Source organism: Ptiloglossa arizonensis, chromosome 12 (genome assembly GCF_051014685.1).
Source record: "Ptiloglossa arizonensis isolate GNS036 chromosome 12, iyPtiAriz1_principal, whole genome shotgun sequence".
NCBI lineage: Eukaryota > Metazoa > Arthropoda > Insecta > Hymenoptera > Colletidae > Ptiloglossa > Ptiloglossa arizonensis.
Genome location: NC_135059.1, coordinates 4,736,761 through 4,760,254, shown reverse-complemented (window position 1 = coordinate 4,760,254; position 23,494 = coordinate 4,736,761). Strand labels below are relative to the sequence as shown.

At 44.2% G+C, this 23,494-nt stretch overlaps 2 protein-coding genes across 5 annotated transcripts in view; one reads left to right on the top strand and one right to left on the bottom strand.

The window, feature by feature from the left end:
* LOC143153220 (zwei Ig domain protein zig-8) overlaps positions 1-23,494 on the bottom strand; it is a 279,158-nt gene that overhangs the window by 171,184 nt on the left and 84,480 nt on the right. The window lies entirely within an intron of this gene.
* LOC143153098 (uncharacterized) overlaps positions 13,093-23,494 on the top strand; it is a 46,922-nt gene continuing 36,520 nt past the window's right edge. Inside the window, exon 1 of the mRNA XM_076323929.1 lies at positions 13,093-13,270. Within this exon, the coding sequence (XP_076180044.1) occupies positions 13,108-13,270 (163 nt within the window). The 5' untranslated portion in view covers positions 13,093-13,107. The remainder of the gene's footprint in view (positions 13,271-23,494) is intronic.

Sequence of the window (23,494 nt, the reverse complement as noted above, 5' to 3'; positions counted from 1 at the left end):
TTCTCCAAATTTCGTACCTTCCAGTCGCGGCACGTACGTTCAGTTATTCGATCCACCCCTTAGATTCGAAGTTGGCGGCCGAAAGCACGGCCGACGATACCTAACCGACCTAGCCTCCCTATCGTTTCACCCTCGCCAGTGCATTTAGACTCGTTCGAGGCACGATGGGTGGCGAGCGAGCGAAAGACCGAGAGAGAGAAAAATAATAAAGGAGGTCTCGAATAATCAAAGGAACAGCGGAAAGCCCGATGTGCCGTGCCATGCTGCGTCCTGTCGCGAGACGAGGAAACGAAAGGGTGGAGAAACGGGCCTGAAATAATGGCGTAACGCCGACTGCTTTACGTATTCCGCGCTGACACGCGAGGTGAACCCTCACCCTCTCCTCCAGAGTGTAGATGCATCGGCTCTCTGATTTATACGCGGGATATAATTTCAAAGGAATGCATCACGGAGATAAGTAAGCGTAATTGAACCCTTGAACAGCCCACGTGAATTCTAACCACGGACCTGTTTCCTATTGTTGCTCGTTAATAGAAATCGCGACTTCGCGGCTGTTCGTTCCGCGACGCGTGGCTCCCGATATGGACGAATTTATGGAATGGTAAAGATTCGTAAGAACGAGAGATTGTTGGAACGAATGCAACGACGATCTTAAGGGTACCAGGTGTCGATGTCAGTTTTGAGAACTGAGACCAAGATGTCTTCGAAACTTAATACGTACTTTGTTGGAACGAATGCAACAACGATCTTAAGGGTGCCAGATATCGATGTCAGTTTTAAGAACTGTCTTCGTATCGGCGCGGAAGGGTCGTTCGCCACGCGGTCAGGGGTTTGGCTATTTTTCTTTTGGCTTTTTCTAGTCAGTTCCAAGTCCAGAGTCAGAAAGACAACACGACATTGTCGTCGTTCACATCAAGACGTATCACTGTATACGCATTTCTTCGAACTTTATATTCTTATATATACGATTACTATACTACTGGATACGCGAGATCCCTGTATAATATAATAAACTAGATATTATAATCTGAACTTTACAACAATTCCATTCCGAGATTGTTACGCGAAAACGAAGAATTTAAAGACGAGTCGTTTTAGTCGAATATATTGAATTTCTAACGTTCTGGATCTTCGTTGCAAGAAGAATCGAATTAACTGTGGATGAAACGAACAGAGAGGATGATTAAAGAGGACTTTTTGTCGTGGTATTTGCGAAAATTTAACCGATAGCGTACCAGTACATCCGAGTGCATTTTTTTTAATTAAAAGAGACGCAATATTGTTTATTACAAGTAATATCGTATCATCAAGAATATTATGCAATGTGTAGAGATATTAAGTTAGCTTGGAATAAAAATATGATTACCGTTTTATTTTAAACTATAACGAAAGATACGATTTCGTTCAATCGAAAGGAGTACATTTATTTGTAAATGTAGCTCTTTAGAGTTCAATTTTAGAGATTAATTGTTCGATCTCATTGTAAACGCTGTTGCAATCGCGGGTTAATATTAAAAAATTCCACGGTCAATTTCCTCTTTTAGTTTCTTACCGTTGCCTAAGACAAAGTAACGGAACTCTGAGACAAAAGTACCGAGATGCACGATCTTAAGACTAACAGTCCCCAAGATACTCAAATAACGATTAATAATTTCGCGAAGAACTGAACGCGACCTATCACGCGGGAGAAACGAGGTGTTCTCGCGTCTCGAGCCCAGTCGTGTCAAGACGAGTAACAATATTACCGTAACTATCAGAAAAGCGAGTTGCGGAAGATCCAATTAGGTAGCGATGCGAAACTCGAGAATTTGTACCGCGCTTGTTCGACCCTCGCGAGCGTCTCGGATTGCGCGCGAATGCGCCACGTTCGCGAGACGTTATTCGAAAGCGTGGCGAACCGGCGCGAAACGGGACGCAACGAACACCGAGAAGAAAAAGAAAGAATCTTTCCGTCGGATCGAGCGCATTAAAAATCGTATCGCCGAATATATTCGAAAGGGAACAAAGCAACACTTTTCTTCGTTTTAATATCGTTTCACGGTGAACGGTTGTAAGTACGATCGAACGAGCACGCTTACAAAATGTCCCATTGTTAGCCTCCTTCTTGTTTCACGACGGAGTTTTCCAACCAGTTCCTGTAGTTTCCATTCGAAGCCGCAGTTGGCTCGAAACTACGACGTCGATTCTTTCGAAGTGGTTCGTATCGTCGATTTCGGCATTGAATTCAGTTCGAGCACAGCCGAAGGGTCTGCTCCTTTCAACCGTTTCGTTCCACGGCGTTCGACCGACGCGATTCACCGCGGTATACGCCCGAACCCGAGGCTATTTATGCGATTGCTGGCCCCACTAGCCCCCTTCCTCGATTCTTTTTGCTCCTCGCGTGGAATCTCAACATTTCCGTTTTACTCAGCGACCGATGTATCCCAGACGCGCCCATTCAGCGTTTTCTCGAATTAATTTCCACCCGGGTTTCCGTCGCGACTCTTCTCCTTCGAAATCCGCGTCTTCGCGACGCGATCGCGCGCCAATTTCGAACGAAATCATCGGAACTCGATTACGCGCAAAATACGCAAGACCAAATTGTCCGAATAACGCGCGAAACGAAATTTCCCACGAATATTCATCGCTCGATCCCCGTTTCGCTAATTGTATTAAAATCAATGGTCAAGGTAAATGGGCATGGATAATTGAATACCGGCCGCGTTTGACTAATTTTATATAACACGAAACGATCTCATTAGACCGGCCGGCCAATCTGCCGCGAATAAGTTAGGATTTAATGAATCCGAATTCCGTATCATTCGTTCCAGTTTTAGGAGGATGCGGATAATGATCCGCAACCGTACCAATTAACGGTATCTCTTTGTCGGTAACTGACATTGTACTCGATACGAACGATCCTATCGTCAAACTATCATTTACCTGGCATTATCGCGATACTGGAAACTCGATTGTCGTTGCTCTTGGCTTTGTATCGTTCATTTTTGGTACCTTTCTTCGGTCTAGTGAACTCGACAAAAGGACTCTTTAATTGAAAAGGTGTCCCGAGAGTTGTTCGATTCAATTGCTCTGAGAAAACAATACACAGTAAAGAACGATTTTGAAGTCTAAAATCGTATCCTCGACTTTGAACGATCGTCGTTTCTCGACATATTGGAATTTTCAAAATCGACAACTACCGATCTTATTCGTTTAATTTAAAGAAACATTTCGTTCTCTTCTTTCGGATAAAAACGAACGGAGATACTTTCGAGAACAGTCGCTAAAAGTGTACACTTTAAAATGTTGATCAGAACGATTCGATAAAAGCAAAAATACGTTTCTATTTTAGACCTCCTTAGGTGTACCTAACCCCTCGAGATATATTTTATCCACTCGCAGAGGACTATCGTTTACCCGATCGGGCTTGGTCGATCGTCGTCGTTCCTGGACTTCTTCGCGAGAAAAACGACCGATTTTAAATCCGCGGACAAACCTCCTGTAAACCTTGACCGTATACGAGGCCGTTCACGACTTCGTGCTTCTCTGTATCAGGAGCTGCATCGTTCGTTGTACGATAAACTTAATCGTCTTAATCGTACGAACATGTTCGCTAATGGTTTCCAGAAGTAGAAGGTGGAAAGTGGAACGAGCGACTGTTACCAGAATGACAGAGATAAGAAGGTCGACGAACTTACGCGGAATCTTGGGTGACGAGGTGTACGTACCTACTTACGCATGTGTACGTTAATGTGATCGTAACAGCGAGACGACGGGAAGTCGTTGCGGTTTAGATACAAGGCGTTTGGATACCCAGATCCGAAGCAATAATCGAAAACTCGACGCGAAGGTGACGAGAAACAAGTATCGGGGATCGAAAACTGTAATTTGTAATTTCAAGTCCCCTTTGGTAAACGAAAGAAAAATGTACGAGATTTTAAAATACGATTGGAAGCACTCTGTGCGTTACACTTTCCAAAATATATCGAACTTAAATTCTAGTCATTCCATGATCAAAGTGATTAAAGTTAAACGATGGAAAAGTGTACGTATCTTCCGTACGAATGAAAAATTTCTTTCGTTTCACCAAAGAAGATTTCAACCCAAGATTTCAAGCGAACGGAAAATATTTCCGAACACGTTTGTCCCGTCTCTGTGAATTATCGGTTCCTCTTTCTCGGTAGCGAAATCTCGACACTCTTAACTGCTCAATGCCTCGAGCTAGAAGAAAGTGGAAAAAATTGATTTTTCCAGAGCGCCGGACCAGAACCTACCCTCGAAAAGTAGGCGCAAGGTACTGCCTGGAGCGTTCCCGCGCGAACAAGGATAACTCACGGAAGCTGTTCTCTCTACTCGATGCCAGTGTATTCGAAAACGGAGCTTACCTCGAAGAGTGTATTGTAATTCTGGAATCACGATTCACGTCGAATATACCCTCGATAACCGGCGGTTCGCAACTGTTAAATAACTCAACAGCCTTGGACCAGAAGCGCGCGGATCGCACGAAACAGCGTCGGCGATGTTGGATTCGGCGCGAGGGGAAAACGACGATAACGGGAAACCGAGGTTACTGGTTACGGTCTCCGAGTCCTTATGCTTCCTACGGGGCCAGAATATGGGCATATTCTATTAGCAGGATGGTTTACACGGTTCCCAACCCCGTAAATAGAGTCGGTAAACAGATTCGCGCGCCAACACCGCGGGGGACCGTCGGAGCTTGCAACCGTTTCGTTCGCCAATTTCATCAACGCGCTCGGATAACCGCTCGGGAAAAAAAGAGGTGTGACTGCTACGACCGAGCGCAAAAGCTGCTTTCACGGAGAAAAATATTCACGGAAAACGCGCGGCCACTATGTTTCGATTCTCTTCGCGCGATGTTCAACCTTCCCTCGATCTAACGTCTTACGAGATTAAATTTCATCTCGTACGTTTTTGGATACTGGACGAAAAGTTTGTTCGAGAAAATATTAAATTTCGAATCCAATCCGCGAACCTTTCCTTCGAGAAACTCGTTCGAGTTGTTTAACTCGTCCATGACGATACACGAAACGATAGGAATTCTTTGGTGTTGCATTAATTTTAAACAGCTTTCTATTCGGAATTCCTTTTCCTCCAAGAATCAACGCAATTGTAAGGTTAGTTATTGTATAGTTTTTAGTAACGTTTCTTAGAAAATTTTCCGACGTTGAATACTCTCTTGCTTCTTTTTTTTCATGCAAGCGGTATTGAGTTGCTCGAAAAGGTAAACAGAGGGATGTACAGTGTTGATTTCTTTAACGGGAAAGTTACTCGTAACAGTGTCGCGCTTTTCGCACGAAGATAAACCAATAATCAAAACGAACCGGAAAACATCTTCTCTACTCGGATAAATTACTCAGCGTTAATTACTCGGTAAGAAAGTGCAGCTTCGCGTTAATTGCTCGTCCGGGGGTCGTTTAGGCTCTTTCCGAAATTGCGCGCGGGATAACTGTATCGCTAGTTTGTTTCTAAAGTTTCGAAATTTCATAGCTTCCCGTTGCTTAATTTTCGAATCTCGCCGCGTTTCATCGTTGCAATTTATATAAGAGGGTTCGCGCGAAACACTTTCGGAATTTTATTCCGTTCTCGTTTCATCGTTCGAATCAATCGGATTGTCAAACCGAGGACGATATCAAAAGCGGGTTATAATTCTTCGAATTAACGAAAAATTGTTGTCGTTTTACAGTCGAGACCTTGTAATTATCGCACACTCTGCATACGATGTACAGAATCCGAAATATAATATCTGGAACTATCTATTCGATCAAGAAATGTTTCGTACGAAATACTTTCTATTCAAGAGGACCATTCAAATCTTTTTAATTTGGTATGTTTTATATTTTCAGATATATCAAGATGATCTCGAGTTTTTGGAACGACACTGTATTCTTTTTTTTTTAAGTTAGACATTAACGTCATTAACGGACATTGAATTTGTTTATTTATCAGGCAGAACGCAACGCTAAAACATAAATGAAATGTCATTTAGAAAACTCAAAATCAGAATATATAATGTCCTCTGTGTGATATTACACGCTTTTCGAAAAGTTGAAACCTTCAATGAAGAGGGAATCCCAGCGAGGTACGTACGTAGATGGAGGAAAATCGTATTTGTTTAAAGAAACAAGACCCAAATGGCTCGATATAGTATGTCCAATGACGTATGCGCACAAGCGTGCAACCAAGTTCGTTTTCAAAAATGAAGTGGCTTTGGTTTCCACCAAGTTATTTCAGTGTAACAGAACTTTTACAAACACTTTCTGTTCGTGTCTTTGAAAGTGATTATCAGCACGCTTTGGAGAAAGATAAAATGGCAAATGAAAGTGCCGCGTTTCGAAAGAAATGCTTCAACTCCTCGAAGGGAAATAGTTAATACGAAACTGCATCGATGAATGGACCTACGTTCCATGAACGGAGAACGTCGAGCGAAACAGTTTTTGCTACCACGAAGGTATACCGATGAAAGGAACAGTCGAGGAGCGATCATCGTGCCGATAAAGACATTCTACGAGTATTCAGGCGGTATCGGGGCGGGAAGCTGCCATGTAAGAGTAACCAAATTTACGATACAAGCACGCTAATGCATACGATGTCCCAAGTACAGATTAAACTTTTCGAAATCCATTAGTGTGCATCGAGGGAACGTCGTATCTTGGGCGAAGTCAGCGGTTAAATTCACGGACGTCCGGGTCCCGTGAGGATGTTCGAAACGTTAACGTTAGTACGTCCTTTAGGATCCAAATATGTAGCCAGGTATACACGTTTATCGCGACGCGGAGGTTCAGTAGGGACGACGAAAGTGATTGGAGGATTCCAAAGGGTTGACGTGCCCGACCCGAGGACCTTGAATCTGAAAGGACACTTTGACTCTGTTCACCTACAATGAAACCGCAAGCCACGAATTAGAATCTGGCAGTTCACTATTTCTCCAATAACTTTTCCTATCTTACCGCAAACGCGAGCGAAGGAGTATTGGAATTATCGTTTTCTCAGAAACGATTAGACAACAAAAATAAAAGAGAATTATACTAAACGCGACTTGTTTTCTTGTAGATGTTTAAAACGCGTGATACGTACGAAAAAATATTTAGTTGGAGAATATTTGATACTTCAAATAATTATTCGGCATGCACGTAATCGAACGAATTATGTACAAAGAAGAGAACGATGAATGAATAAATTGTCCCGATAGATTTGAAGCGAAACTCAAATGACAAAAATACTTTATCCGAGAACATTCGTTCGGTGTTGTACATTGTCGACTCTTGCGTAATATTTCGAGCCAGGCATAACAATTTGTACGATATTCTCATCGATCGAATAATCTTGCTAGTTGGCCCGAGGTTTAATCATTACCAACACGGTTGTAAGGTTGAGAAATCAGTCGCTCATAGGTAATTCGTTCCTTCGTTAAACTCTCGCGCGTCTTGGCACTTTGACAAAAACACTATGTACACTGCGAAGCATTGATATCGTCGGTTAGAAACAGGGAACAGCTCGCGAGACGGGAGCGTCGGCGTTTCGATAAAATATATACGATATTTGTTCTTCATCAACGATGACGAGGTCGAACGAGGAGGATTCTGCGAAGCTACGCTGTCCAGCGAACGTGGCTCGTTTTAGAATCCTGGATTCGAGGTGAAATCGGGCTTGACCCGACCCGAGGATATCGCTACTGAGAATGATTACATAACGGACGGGATTACAAAACCTATTCCACGGAGAAAGAGGAAACGCGTCGTCGAGCGACGCCGTGGCGCCATATTCTAACCGTCTGGAACGTCATTCTTCCACGTTATTTCGGAATAGAAGGCAGCTACGCGATTTCACGCGTTCCTCGCCTCTGGTCCATCGTCCATGCGTTCGAGTTTCGTTCAAATTAAGAGTATACATCGCTCTGACTTCTTTTTTACATTTTTCTCAAATTTTAAGGACGCACGAAACACTGTGCGAAAGTATTAGAAAAAAATATTTTGTTTTCTTCAAACCGTGACCACTTTTACAATGACAATTCTTGGATACGAACACGCTACGTCGAAGATAATAAAGAATATTTATAAAGCGATTGTTAATTTTGAACGTTATACTCGAAAAGAAAATTGTAAAATAAAGTCGAAGGTTATACTTATATTCCGTGTGAAAATATAAATTTTTTTCTTAGTAGTTATCTATGTAAACAATTTCCAATTTCCAGCTATTTTTTTATGTCTCGGAGCCCTGTACACCTTAATGTTTAATCAATAGTGTCGCAGAAAACAGAATTTTCCGCGTTTCTTTTCAGCGAATAATCGATCAATTTTGCAACAGAAATGTTTTCGATTTTTTATCGTCGAACTGAAAATATATGTGGTCGTATAAAACGATGTTTTCCGTGAATGGGGAATTTTGGAGAAATATTCGCGTTCTTCCGGATAAAGAAACCACACAGCTACGATCCTCGAGAGGAGAAAAAAGAAACATTGGAACCGTCGAACGAGCTTATTACCGATTTATCATTTGGGGAAATTAGAACAGAAGGTTTGGCCGGAATCGGTAACGAAAGTTTTGCTCCGGTGCTGCTTGAATGAGAATAGAAGAACGTCTAGCGCCTTCGTTGGCCCGCTTACAAAACTTCGAACATCTCGAGCTATTACTCCGATGAAGGATGACGACTGCTCCCTCTGGCCAGACACAGTCATTTGTTATTTACCGACCATTACGTTTCGACGTGATCGAAATCTTCGCCTACTTCTAGAAGACATTGTATCTTAAAGAAGGTTCTCCTCTGTATCTTCCGATGCTGTCATCTGTCAAATTTATATGATCATTGTAACGCTCGAAAATAGCCTTGGAAATCCTGGACAAATGCTACCGTAGAGCGGTAGAGATGCAAAAGTTCGAGAGGCTCCATTCGTCCGCGTCGCGATCCATCACACTTTGGGAGTTTTTTTCCTTGCAAAAATTTTTCAAATTATTAAGCTCCGATCATTTTCGCGGAAACTGTTCCCGTGTGATAAAAATTTTCTGGAAACAGTGATACCAGTGATATTAATAATATTTAATAATCTCGAGCGTCAATTGTCATCGGTTGTATACATTTACGACGATTTTATTTGTAACAAATTGACTTGGAAACGATTTTCAACGTAATATATGCGTCGAAAGTTACGAAGAGATATAGTGTCCGATAGATCGAACATAAGTGTGTCTGACGATGGACGATCCATTTTCACTTGCCAGTTAGGCTTCGAGTCTTCTACTTTCCTGCGAACGTCTTTAACCTTTCCGCTGTACTATATTCGTATGTACATTTTTTTTTATTTATTTCCCTTGCTTTTGTGAAAAAAAGATAAAATTCTTGCACAAGGTCTAACCATTTTCGTTGACAGCCACCAAAGTGAATTTAACACATTACCCTGTAACAAATCACTCGATGCTACTCAGTGACTACCTTACCGAACGTGAACAATAATATTCACTCATTTACCAGTTACGGAACGTTGTTTCCCGAGCGGTGATTTCTCACGACCCATATACCGTTAATAAACTCGTGAATCCGAACCGGTGACGTCTAACCCTCGCCAAGGGGGCTGTTCTCTGGAGAATCGGTCGGAGGATCACGTGCAAAGTCACCGCACTCCGAAAGAGTTCTCAACGTCCTCCTCGTTGAACATTAACGCGATCGATTCCGAACGATTCTTACGGCCGGACTCGCCCGATCGAGAAGTCAAACACGCGGATAATAAAAGTTCCAACGTGGAACGTAGACACTCGAGACCAGCCGAAAATGAACTTCTAACGTGGCAGGGAACGCGGAGGTCAGTATATCTCGTGCCGAACTTACTTTCCCGGGCATTCTTCTCTCCTAGCCATCATTTCCTTTCCGCCACCCACCGCAACTCCCCCTTCTGGTTCTTACTCTTTCCCCGCACAACTTTCAACGGAGGGAAGAGTTGCGCCAGGCGCGAAGCCCCGTTAAAGCCCTCGCTTTAAAGCTTCGCAACTTTGGCAGAAAGTCCCGCCGCCACCCGACCCAACCCCCTTCCCCCACTCCTTGCCCGTTTGAACTATCGGGAAAACCTCGCCGCAGTATAAGCTCGACCTTTCCGATATTATTATTGCCCTGGGCGAGCCTTGTACTCTCCGCGTCCTCGTTTTTCTTTTCTACCTTTCTCGTTTTACTTTTCATTTACTTTCGACCCGCAGGACACGTACCGCCCCCGTGGGCTCGCGATGGGAGACGGAGCGGGGGCGTTGGAACACCGAACAGGGAGAGGAGAAACTAAGAAAAAAATATACCGCAGTTTATTCTTCATCGTGGTAATAAGTCCCGCGTTTCGAGACGATTGCTGAATTAATCAGCGATTTATGGTAACGGAGAGGGGGAAGCGTTGCTGCTGCTCGAGCGCGGAGTTCCGAGGCTGGCCCTCGGACCGCGCGAACTTACGTTTCGCCCCCGGGAACCGAGATACCGGCCGAATACACGGGATTCCGGGGTTTAATAAAGACCGAGAACACGGTGAATTTGAATATTTCGCGAAACCACGAGTCTCGCAAGTTTCGATTCGTTCGTTCGAGAGTTTCGATTCGGTTCGGTTATCGAATTTCCCGCCGGGTTCCCCGACTTACCTCTTACCAGGGGCTGTCGGGGATATGTTTGCGGCCACACGAGCGATACAGCAATTTACTCGTAAGCATTGGATCGTACAACGCTTAAGAGGACAATTAAGCGGGTGGTGGAGCCGGCGGGGGGATTTTCGAAGATGTTTACGAGTAGGAATTTTCGTTTTATCCATTGTGCCGCGCGGTTGACTGATATTCCACGTGTATCGCGAAAAGAAAATCGATCGAAGAACGCCACGAATAAGGCGAACCGTGGACAGTGGGTCGCTACGATACGACACGTGGTTCCCTCCAAGGGCTTTTATCGTTCGACCACGGTCGATGTCCAGGGATCTCGAAACAATACGATGGAAGGTGGAACTTCTCCCCGTTTCTACGCGTTCGTGCATAGATTTCGCACACCCGCGGGAAAAACACGGTCCGACGATGATGTAGAAACGCATCCACTTTCAGGATATGGAAAATCGATCGATCGGGCAACAACGACGCGAAACGCGAAACCGTGACACGAACGAGAATAGAACGCGATTGAAATTCATAGATTAGGGAGAATGCTCGTCTAGAACTGGCGGAACCGAGAGAACTGGTCTTCGAGGCGTAGGATCTGGAAAAAGATCATCTACAGCTCGTAGAAACTAGAAAAAGCTCGTGTACCGGTCGTAGAACTTAAAGAAAGCACATTTGCAGCTAGAAGAAACCTGAGAGAGATTGTCTACGACTCGTAACACTTGGAAAAGATCGTCTGCAACTAGTAGAGTCTAGAGAAGGCTCGTGATGGCATTTTTCACACTTGCCACCAGATGGAAACTGACCACTGACCGTTTCCTGCCTACCTCATCGTCTCGATCACCAAAAGCTCATAAAGAACTCGTAAACAACCGAGAAGAATCTATTTGCATTAATGGAATACTTTATACATAGTTGCATGCAAATGTACGTGTATCTAGAACCACATCTTGTACATATTTTCTCGATATTGATTTCAACTGATCACGTCGCGTTCGCGATCAGAATCTATTGTGAAGTACTACCCTTGAAACGTGTCGCAACGATCGTCAAGCTCTGATTTACAACTGGCACGTGCGTCCATAATAACGACGGAGAACGGAGAAGTTCATTAATTTTATTTATTCGTCTATTTTTCCCCAACGTATCAACGCGAAACAACCGAACGGAATACGATATAAGAACGTTGCATGCTGCAGAGGCAAGGTGAAACGGCCAAGTTCAACGAACATGGTTATTCCACTGACCCAAATTGAATCTAAACTCGTGAACTATCCGAACGTGAGACGAACGACAGGGCATTGCTACGTTGAAGAAGAAAACGAGATCGCGGTATTACGAGAAACGGAGAAAAATAAAACATTGAGTCGCGTGGCCGAAGGAAGTATAGAGAATCCGTGGAACGTAGATCGACTTGGAAATAATAAAAGTGGTGGGTAGGCATACAGGAAAAAGAAACTCGAAATCTAATACCAGAGGGATAGATTTGATCAGAACTTAACGATTACCATTATCGCGACGCGAGGACGGATTTTGTAGCTGTAAATTGTCCAGGTGACTAGGAGACTTGGAAACAAGGATCTTGTAAATGAACGGAATAACAGAAAAGAAAATTTCTTTCGTAAAGAAAGTTTCGTAACAAGAATAATTAACACAGTAACAAACGAGAAATCGATACAACGTGCAATTCTAAACGATGCGACACGAACTCGGTAGAAAATATCCTGCTCAATTTACAACATCGGAGTGAATGATTACCGCCCGGTTTCGTTTTTTAATTATTCGACCAGGGCTCTGTGATCGTAAATAAACTTACGTTCTCCAAGGTATCAGCATTCTGAACGCGCCCCGTGTCTAGACAAGCGTACGAGCGTGTGGATAACGCTTGTTACGCTTTAAACTCTGACAATGACACTATGATCGCGGTAGAGTCACGTCGAGATGGGTGAAACACGTGAATAATTAAAGAAGACTGGACTGTTGGATACCAGGAGTTATTCAATACCTGACAATTATACCGTGATTGCGGTGGAGCTACGCTGAAATCGGCGAGTCACTTGAATACATAACGCGCGTGTTACACAATTGAAAGAAGCGTTCGCGTCTCTTCTCTTCGTGTGTCAAGTAGATTTTACGAGGAATCGAGAGGTGAATACCGATCGACTGTACCCTAATATTAATATTAATTAGAGCTAAGAATTCAAGATGCGAACCAATCGTTCGATTTCTAAGAAATGTCACTCGCTCGAGCGAAGCCCAATACTATATGTAACTCCTCGGTATCGTCAACTTCGTAGTTTGATAATAAAAATGCAGCTTCGCGTTTCGAAGCAACATTTAGGTTCGTTGTTGACGATCTTGAAGTATAACTATCTTCACAAAGGCGAACAACGCGTACATTGGTCGGTTTTTCATCAACGATCGGTTAAGTGCATTCGTTCGTTTCGAGCGAAGCAGCTGCTCCGATTTAATGTACTCTTGTATATAGAAACGTTCCTTAGGATGAATGTGCTCCAATGTGTTTCAAGAGTTAATTCTGCGAGTGTATCATGGAAAATTGTCCAGATCTTGCAAATATCCAAAGCGAACGAATCGCAGTTCAAGTGTTTCATCGTTGAGTTGTTGTTCGAGCGAATCGATGGAACGACGCGTAGCGGAGGAAGCGGTAAATAAATTCTCTTGATAGATTCAACAAATTTCGAGTAAAATATAGTTTCGATGTTAAACGAGAACACGAGCGACAAGATTGCCCCGTTTCGAAATGTTTACCCGTACATCCGTTAGCGTTATAAATTTATCGTTGCGACGCATCGCTGACAATTGCGTTACGACTGCGACAAAGCCGCGTTAAAATCGATGAGTTACGCGGATAAGTGAAAGAGGCTGATTACCAGGTACGTCTGATCGAAATTCGACGTTAAATCCAGGTTTTTGCAATAAGTTACAAATCCCACGCTGATCAGTATTTGGAGTACCCTCGATCGTGATCGTTGGAAATGTACGAAAAAATCGAAAAAATCGCGCAAACGTGCCCTCGTACCTGAACCCGTCGCCTTTCGTTCCAGTTACACACGATCGAACGTTCCACCGAAACAAAAAGGTACCGAGCCGAGGCGAGTCGATATTCAATTTAAAATGGCTGCGCGATTAAAAAGCATTGTTTCGCGTCGCGTCGTGTGCACCGATGCACCGCTGAAAACGAACGTACTCTCTTGGGCATCGTACGGTATGCACGATCCACGCGTATGTATCCGGTTTCACGGATAATGGCCCAAAGGTACATAGCACGAGCGGTTCGAGAAATAGAAGAACAAATACCGCGGGACACGTAAACGATACACATTACGTAGCTACGTGACTGAGCTACGACCCGTAGGAAATGTCGCAGACAGAGGCATTTATGGGTTCGGTTACTACGTAGCAGACTGTCGCGCGAATCGGTCGGTACGGGCACGGAAAATCATTTTGCCACGTTTATTCTCCATTTTGTACCGGGCAGCAACGCGCTGCCCCACCGTCGGCCCGGTTGCTACGAATATATATATATATGTCCGTGCATACGACTTCCGTTTTAAACCTTTTCGACGTTTCGTTTACATCGAGCGACAAAAAGCGTGGCCGCGTTTCAGGTCGATTACCAGATCGGACGTCTGCTCGCTCTTCCAGAATAACCGATTCTCGGGGAAAATGAGGATTGCGAATCACGCGAGTACGGATTCCTTTTTTGAAATCGACGGTCTCTTTTTCTTTTTTCTTTTTTCTTTTTTTTTTCACGTGCAACCCGAACCAGCCGGTCTCGGTCGGATATTGTAAAAAAGATGATATTGACCGGTTCGCTTTTAACGACGAACGAAATGACATACATGCTCGTGGTGTCCATTTTCTCTCTTTAAATATTCCTTGATGTATGTTTCCGATTCCGTCGCTTTCAATAAAACCGTGCGGATTAAAAATACTGCGTCCACGAATGAAAAAGCTTTCAGTATTCGAAAATCCCGTGATGTACTTCCCAGTGTCCGACGAATTTTAATCAAACTAACTATCGAGGATTACGATTAAAATGGATAATTGTTAATCGTTCGCGATTCGTTTAATCGTGATACGTACGACGCGATCCACGGTTTACGATATCGTTAACTCGCGAAACGTCGCTGGTTCAAGTACAATATAAATATATCGGAGCAAGATTCTTCAACGGTGTCTTTTGAACGATCAAGTTTCTAAAAAGAAATGTAATTTCGTGGCAAAAAATCGTGAGACGTCATTTACCGCTGCCTATCATTTTTATTCGGAGCTCGCGATTGCTGACGGTTTCCATTCTTTCGGGTCCGGGCTTTCAGCGGCATCGAAACATTTTCCTAACAATGCGAGTCGCACGTGTCTGGGCTACGGTAGCCGAAGGTCGTTCGGGTTCGCTCGTTCCGATTCGAAACTCGTTCCCGAGCGTTCGTACTCTTATACCTCCGGGATCCGGGAGCACGGATTCGTGATTCCTGGGGCACCAGGCACGCTGCGCGCATCCGGGACCACCCGCCATTCCGCTCGAGTATCCCCCGAGCTGGTTCCAGGGCGAACGGGGTGAGAGAGGCCGGCCGGAGATGTTTAATGCAAACTCATCGATTCTCCAAACCCCTCGGACATTTTTCTCCCTCGTGGAAGCCTCTCTAAGGGGCTCTCGCGTAAGATTGCGGGCGAAGATTCTATGAGCGATGGCAGCTCATAAAGTCGGATGTATGCCGCGGCCTGGCTGCCCTCCGCGCACTCCGGTCGCCCTCCTTTGCCTCCTAAAACCACCCCTTGACCCGGACCGAGCGACCCGGGCCATTTCTTGCGCCGACGGATCCTCACGGTAATACATCGACCGCGGAACGACACCCGCGATTCTTGATTAGCCGCATAATTTTTTACCATTTCGCGGTATAATATCATCCGATGCTACGCGGAGGGTTACTCGTACGGAATGAGAAACGATCCCGTGACCGTGTTCACCGAACCCTGGAAATTGAACCGCTCCGAATCCTTACATTTTTTTGGGGGCCACTTTTTGCCCACCAACGAAAACGATTCGTCTCGTACACGCTCGAGATTATCTTCGAAAGTCGTCATTACTCGCGTATGCGAAGCTCCTCGTGAAACGAGGAGTGTAGCAGTCTCATCTTTGTCGAATCACGTTGAAACGATTGTTACAGCAAATATTGTCCTCCCGATGATATTTAGACGATATTTCAAAATCATCGGGAGGACGTTCCGGGAGAATTTAAATCCTGTTGCTCTATTCGAGCGAGGCTTAACCATAATATATTTGAACGTTCCCATTTAAATGGCCCACTTTGTATATCATTGACCCTCGGCTCTCCCGTAAACCGTACTTTCTTTCTGATAAATATGTATACGGCTACGATACATTCGGCGAAACCTACATTGTATCGCGTTATCGTCGATAAACCGTGTTATCGTTCCAAGCTCGTAATTTTATACCTCCTTAGTCGCGGAAAATTATTTTCACGCGCGTCAAGTGTCCACTATCAGATTGAATGAAAAACATACGATCCCTTCGAGTCGTCGCTTAGATACGTTCGCTCGGATAGAACCGAATTTGACGTGTCCCCGTTCGATCCACTGAAACGCAAACGTGGCGCGGAATCTCTTGGACATCGACTTTACAACCGCGAAACGCCGTCTTCTCTTGGCACGCACGCGAAGAGCACTTTCCTCTGCAACGGAATCTAACCGTGAATCACGAGCGAGAGGGTGTATAATCCAGCCTGGTCTTCCGTATCCGTGGCCAACAGCGCGCATCGTTTCGCCGAAGTAATCCCGCGGATCGCCGGTGGAGAAAATATTTACAAGGAATACCACGGGATATTTTCTTTATCGGCCTCGATCGAGCGCATAAACCGGCGTCTACCGGCGCGCGAGAGAAATATATCGCGAGGAGATCGTCGTCCATCGGAACGGTCGCGCGCATCGAATCCGAAACACGATCCGCGACGTGTTTACTCCGAGGTGGATATTCGTCGTGGTGAGAATCGATGCCGAAAGATTCCCGTCTCGTAAACGGAAGGACTCCGCGCGGCTGCCAGCGCGAGTAGCGAGCGATACACCGCGACGATACGTGCCGACTACTCGAACGGGGCCAGACGTCCCGGACCACTCGATGAGAAAAGGCAGAGTCCTCTGAGAGAGAGAGAGAGAGAGAGAGTAGGGCAAAAAGACTCGAGATTTTCGATACGCGCTCGTGTATCTTGTGTGTTTCGTCCAACGTCGCGCCCGTTTTCCGCGCGACTTTTTCCAACGTTGGCAACATCCGCGCGGTCTCGCAAATAGCACTCCGTTCGCGCAAGAACTACGATTTATACGAGCTTTCTGGCGCTTCCTTTTAATTCCTAGCGAGATTTACGAACCCGGAACGCGCGATTTTTGGAACCCGAAACCACCACTCTTGGTTATTGGTACGATTGAATCGGACCGCGTTCCACTTGCACCGGGCGACGTACGGGGTGTCCTTGTGAAAGATGGTCTTCTCGAATTTCGGGTCGTGTTAGACCCGGTCTACTCAAACATACCGATTTCACATATTTGCGTTAAGCGCGAGAAACGATCGCCGGACCCTATGTGTTGCTTTTGAAATCGAAGATTTTAATGTTCTGATTATATTTCTGAATGACACTCTACGGAGAAATGGGTAATAATTGAATTTGGAAGAATGTCGTCTATTTGTGTTTTCCAAATTTAGTATATTATCGATGTAGCGATAGTATTCGCAAGGAGAAATTTGATAAGCTCGTAGAGCTATCGGTATCGGTCACCGTACTCCCAGGATGAGAGAGGCGATTCAAAGGATACAGTGGAATATGAAAACGTACTTTTGTCGATTTATTGAAAACACATAATTGTCAAGATGGATCTGTGTCGGTCGATAAGTGGACCAAAAACGCAGATACGGGTAAATGACTTAAGTTTAGATTAGGAAAAAGACTCGTCTTAAGTCACCTAAATACTAAATATCTAAGATTGAATATCTGAAACATCAAAGTATTTTGCAGCACCTTCGATATATACAAGTCCTTGTTCACCAATACACCGTTTGAATTATATACCCCTCTTAAAGAGACGATTCTTTTTCTTTTTGGGACACAAGGTGACTCTTCGATAGAATTCGACTTTAGTAAACTGTTGAGGGAAACACTGTTTTCTCAATTTCAGGAAATTGAAGAATTTGTCTAAAAAATTCAATTCTTTAAGAATTCTGTCCTGTAATATTGAGACGGTAACCTGGAAATACTAACAAAGATATAAGATTTGCATCCGGCAATAAAGCACTCCGAGCTTTAAACTCTAAACGTATTTTCCTCGAGACAGGTTTTTTAAATAGCATTTCCTATGAAAATTGACAGAACAATGTACGTAATTTTAGTGCACCGTCGAGAAATGTTCCGAATTACTAGCATTTTTTCAACTCGAAAGACGGTGTTCTCCCTTCAAAAACATATGGCTCGGCTTACGTTGAGTTCAAGAGGGACAGAGCCATTTTTGAGATCGTTCCCAGCAGGTTTCCCGTTTCTTATATTTCTTAAGGGCTTAGGTGCGACTACAAAATATCGACCAACTCTCCCGGAAACGGTTAACGTATAGGCTAGTTTTTCTGCAACGTTGTTCATCTTACGCGTTCTGAACAAAATATTTTCACTCGTACAATGTCTCGAACAAACGAAAGGTGAGGTAAATTGTCACCGAGAAGATCTGTGTGAGTACACAACATTTGAGAAGCAGAATAATATTTGCCCGTAATAAAATAACGATGCAAAAATATTGTATTTAAAAAACCTAATATTTTATTATATATTCAATACGTAAAGATCTCATAGAATTATTTGATGTACTTTTACTAATGAAAAATAAAAAAAAATGCCTAGTCGCGAATCATTAATCGTACAGTGGACGATTCAATAGAATAAATATGAGAAAGCAACTGAACAAAGAAAAAGAGAGAGAGAGAGAAATGGATATTACCGATGAAGATAAGAATTTCTACAAGGTCTTGCCAAATTTTAAATCAGTCCGTTCGCCCTCTGAAAATCAATAGAGAAGATTTTTATGGGCAGAAGCAAGACCCTGGAATAGTTAAAGCGCAGACGAGGTGAATGTGCCAAGGAAGGCAGCAGCCCATGAAGAAATCTCCTAAGTTCGGTCATTTTTGCAGAAGTATGTCTCTTTGCGTTCTTACTTCTCTTCTCCTTCTTCTTCTTCCGTCGAACTACAATCCCACTTTGCTCGATACTCTTTCGTCCTTTCTAATTTTCATCGCCGGATAGATACGAACGTGAAGGTCTTTGTACTACAAAAATACCTTAAAGATTGTCTTCCATTAAAGTAAATTGTGGCCATTCTTTTCCGAGGCAAGAAGTAGGTCGATCTTTTTCATATCTTACTATTCGTACGTTCCGTTGAACGTACGCGTATCTTTCCATCGTCGATGATCGTCTCGGGACAAAAGCTTTCTCCGCCGAAAAGTCATTCCAACGATTTTCGAATACGAAACGTAGTCGACTTTGAAATCGTCGTTGCCTCCATCTTCGCTTGTTTCTGAATAAGTACACGTTAAGTTTCGAACGTATATTTACCAAAACCTTGCCACAACCCCTAAAACTGTTCAACTTCCTTCTTCGTATTAAGCGTCACCTGTATCGGTTGTGAAATTGGAACTTTTGGGAAAACGATCGATTAAATGGCCCTTTGGCGACGAGTGTGTGCGTAACTTCCCACCACAATCGGGTATACTGAAACTTGAACACGTCGAGGAGATCGGAGTGCGTCTTCGCAGCTCTGTGTCACATGTCTGATCGTCTGCTAGGGTCCTCGGTAGAAGTAACTCTGACCTAGTTAGTTAGCGAATGTTCATACGGAGGACGGGAACGTTTCCTTCGCCCAAAGCCCGAAAATCCAGAGCTTGATTTCCCACAAGAGGTAGTCATTACATACGTCAGTTAAGCAACTCTCGCTTACTCGAACTTTCTAGCCTTTTTACAACCCGCGGATAACTTCACCATCAGAGTCCTACTCGTGGAAGCGACCCGGCGTGCGTGCCATTTTTACCTAATTTTCAGTTAAGAAGGATTTCGTAACGCCGCGACGGGCCGAAACTTCCGCCAGAGATCCGGAGAACGTCCTTATCCACTGGGATTTGTCAATTACGGACAATCTCTCTAGTCGACTCTCTCGTTGGAATCGGTTGCTGGATCGTTCTCCCGAAGGACGAATTGTTCTGAATAAACAAATAGCGAAACTAGTATCAACTCGTGACATCCATCGACATTGCGACCAATATACGATTATAAATATTTACTCTCAATTCGAACGGTTACGCGCGCGTTATAGTATTTAAAATAGGTTAAAAGTTGAACGTACGACGAGTCTTCGTTGTTCGGTGCACGCTCAGTGAAGGTAAACCTAGAATACAGGGTAAAAACCAATCCGATCTTGTACACTTGTTTCTTCTGTATTCTTCTAATCCTGTTTCTACTTCTCCAGCTATTGTAAAAGTGTTTTTTAATAAAGTAGGAATAAACTAAGAGGGTAAAAATTCACTCGGGATTGGCTGCTAAAGTTCTACGTGGTGTTTTTATCTTTGGTTTGTATCTGTACCGTTACTAACCACGTTCGAACACACTCGAGTACGGTAGTTAGAAGGTTACGACAGAGTTCTCAAGGGTTTCTTTTTCCCCAACCGAAAAACAGAAAACCGTGAACGCAAACAGATTCGCGTTGTTCGTTCCTCGATTACCTTAACCAGTAACCGATGTCTCGATCGCAGAAACGTGGGTGACGTTTTCTAGACCTGGAAGAAACTTGGCTCGGTGGAGAACCTCCGTCTACCAGGAACAATGAGGATCTCTCTCGCGTCTCCCTCTCCAGGAAAAGTGTCACCAGGGTGCAATAAAAGAAAGTCAAACTCTTACAAAAAGCTTCGATCACGGTCGGAGAAGTTGGTCTTTGAGGGGAGTTGAATCCAGAGACCAACCGGTACGGTTTAAGTCTTGCGTCAATCAAGACGCGGCGAACAATTACGTTCACAATTACAGTTGCGGCACGAGTGTTAATTGAAGCTCTGGGAAGCAATTATGCTGCTCATAGTTGGAGTTAACAATTACCATGGTCTATACGCTAGTTATATTACCTCTTCGTCCCTTTGGTACTAAATAAATACTGTTCGACTCGATAGGTTCCCCATTGTTCCAGGGTGGTCTTTACCGGGGCAGATGATATCACTTTGCGAAATGACCAAATTGTATTAGCGTTTGCCAGTCCGCGTTAACGCCGCTCTAACGCCTCTATCGACACTAACTCCCCTACCAGAGTATTTCAATATTTCAGTGGAACTCGAATACGAGTTCCTATTGGGGGATACTGTAGCGGAGATCCTAGCCCAATGACCCGAAGTCAAAGCCTACGCAAACCGTCTCCGGAATACATTAAAAATTTGAAGGAGTTTGTCTCCACTCTAAATCCTACGGTGATGAAGTTTCTAACAACGACTTTGTACAATACTTGGAGAAGGAAGAATGAATTTCACAGTGGACGATCTCTCGAAGCTTCTCATCTTTGTTACAACGATTTCGACCACATAAGAACAACGAATAACCGAAAACGACGTGAAAGTGTAACTTATCTGTATACGTAAACAAATAAGAAGTGATCTACGTTTACACAATAGATAGTCTGTCATAAAATTACACAAAAATATGACAAAACATCCATGGAACGGTATCCGTTGATTCAAATGTAATTTTCCTACGCATAGTTTAACATTATTGATCAAAAACGTAGATCGAAAGGTACACAATCTCTACGAGTATCCTCGGACTATCGTTGCTACTAATTGCTTCTACCTTTTATGGACTTTGTTGGAATACAACGACATTGAACCATGCAGTACTCGAAAAGTCAAGAAATGGTGAATGAGCTCGATACCGGCTTTCCTATTTTTTCCATTGGTGTGTCGACGTGATCGTTACAATCTATTCAGTTGTTCATGACCATATAACCATACATAACATACATTACGTATCACGTGTACATAACGCATGACTGTATTATATTTATCAAAAAATAAACGTCCTATTTACATTTTCTCTTGTGCTGAACAATTCCATAATCCCACAGAAATTTTACCCCAGACTTTTCTCTTAACTTCGCGAATGAATCGCGAAGAGTGTAACCAACAGCGCGTCGCTTCACCACGATTAGATTTTCCGAGGGAAACGAAAAGGCAGGTTCGCGATCTTTAGAAGAAAAATCTCTCTCACGTGAGCTGTACTCCTTCAACCCTTGGAACGTACGGATAAACGTTAACCAAGACCCGAACGCAAAAACCGGTACCCGGAGTAATTGCGGTCAGAGTTTTCTCGTCCTCGCGAGATACCGTCGAAGAAATCAGCCGGTTCGCGCGAAGAGAAACGCGCGAAGAGGTCGTTCGAGAGGTAAGAGGCAGGGAGGGGCACCCTCGACGAGATTTCCTGGGTCCGCGAGCCAAGGGGAGAAACCGTCTGCCAAACGAGATGCTCGGGCGGGGCGCGGATTACCGCATGCGAGGTTAAGCCTTTAGGCAAGACGAAATAGCTGCGCATTTTTACGCCGAGCGACGACCAAGGTGACGCTCCCTTTGAGACGACGCCCAAAAGAAAATGAGTAAATATAGGCGGCAGCCTGGTTTCCTCGTCGCGGCTTCGCGGCTGGCTGAAGCGTAAGCGTCTTTAGAAACTACAACCATCCCCGTGCCTCGCGCGACCCTTTCATCCCCTCTCGCGACGACGATATTCCTCGACCCTCCTACGACCACGACTACGACGACGACGACGACCAAGAAGAAATAAAAGAAGGAGACGAAGAAGACTCTCGCTCTTTTCACCGGCTCGTCTCCGTCTTATATTTCGCGTCCGCACCGCGTCGCGACTCGTTCGCTTCTCTGGCTGAAAATCTCGTTGGCACGAGGACCGGAAACGAAACCGGCGAGGTCATTCGATACCGGAGATAAATAGCCCTCCCATCCCCGGTTTAAAGCCCGGAAGACGTCTCGCGGTTGAATCGTTGGTCACTCGATGAAAAGGAGGATCCACGTTGCGGGTGCTTGGTCGTGGATAAATAACAAATTATCCGTGCACTACGGGGATTTTTTCCGCTCGTAAATAAACCGTTTGGGGAGGTAAGGATCGAAGAGGTTGGATGACTGTGAATCGTACTCGTCGGTGTGTGAAATAGAAAAAAAACGAGTAAGCGTTCGCCAATAGAACGACACGCGTGGCCGCTCCTCTTTCTTCTTTTTTTTTTTTACGGTGGCGAACAGAACACGTAAAAGACGGCACAGTTAGGCGCGTTCGATACTACTCTCTCGCCTCTTGATCGAAGGAGTAGGTCAAACAATTAGAGGAAAAGAAAAGGTCGCGCCCACCTTTCGATAACGTTGTTCGAAATCTGTGTTTACGCGACACCCTCTCCGGGCCGAAGTTTTGATTAGATCCACGCTTCGCATCTCGGGATGAACGTGCTTAAGCGATCCGTCACGCTCGCGAGGAAAAAACTTCGCCTCTTTTGTCGTTCCCCGAGCACAACCTGGGAATATATTCCGAAACGGATTAACTAACGCAGAAATGAATTTCTTTATTCGTATTTACGTACGTTTTTCGTCGATTCTTTTAACGAAAATGGCACCGTTTCCCTCGCTTCGACTCGTGTTCGAGGAGAAAAATTTATTCCTTCGTAATTTCAATATTCAGAGTGTCGTTGCACCGTGGTCGAGTCAACGTATGCGTTTTGAAGTGTTCTTCGGTCTCTTAGAAACACGGTGATATCAACATTCACGGAGAATACGATTAAGACGTCGTAAACGACA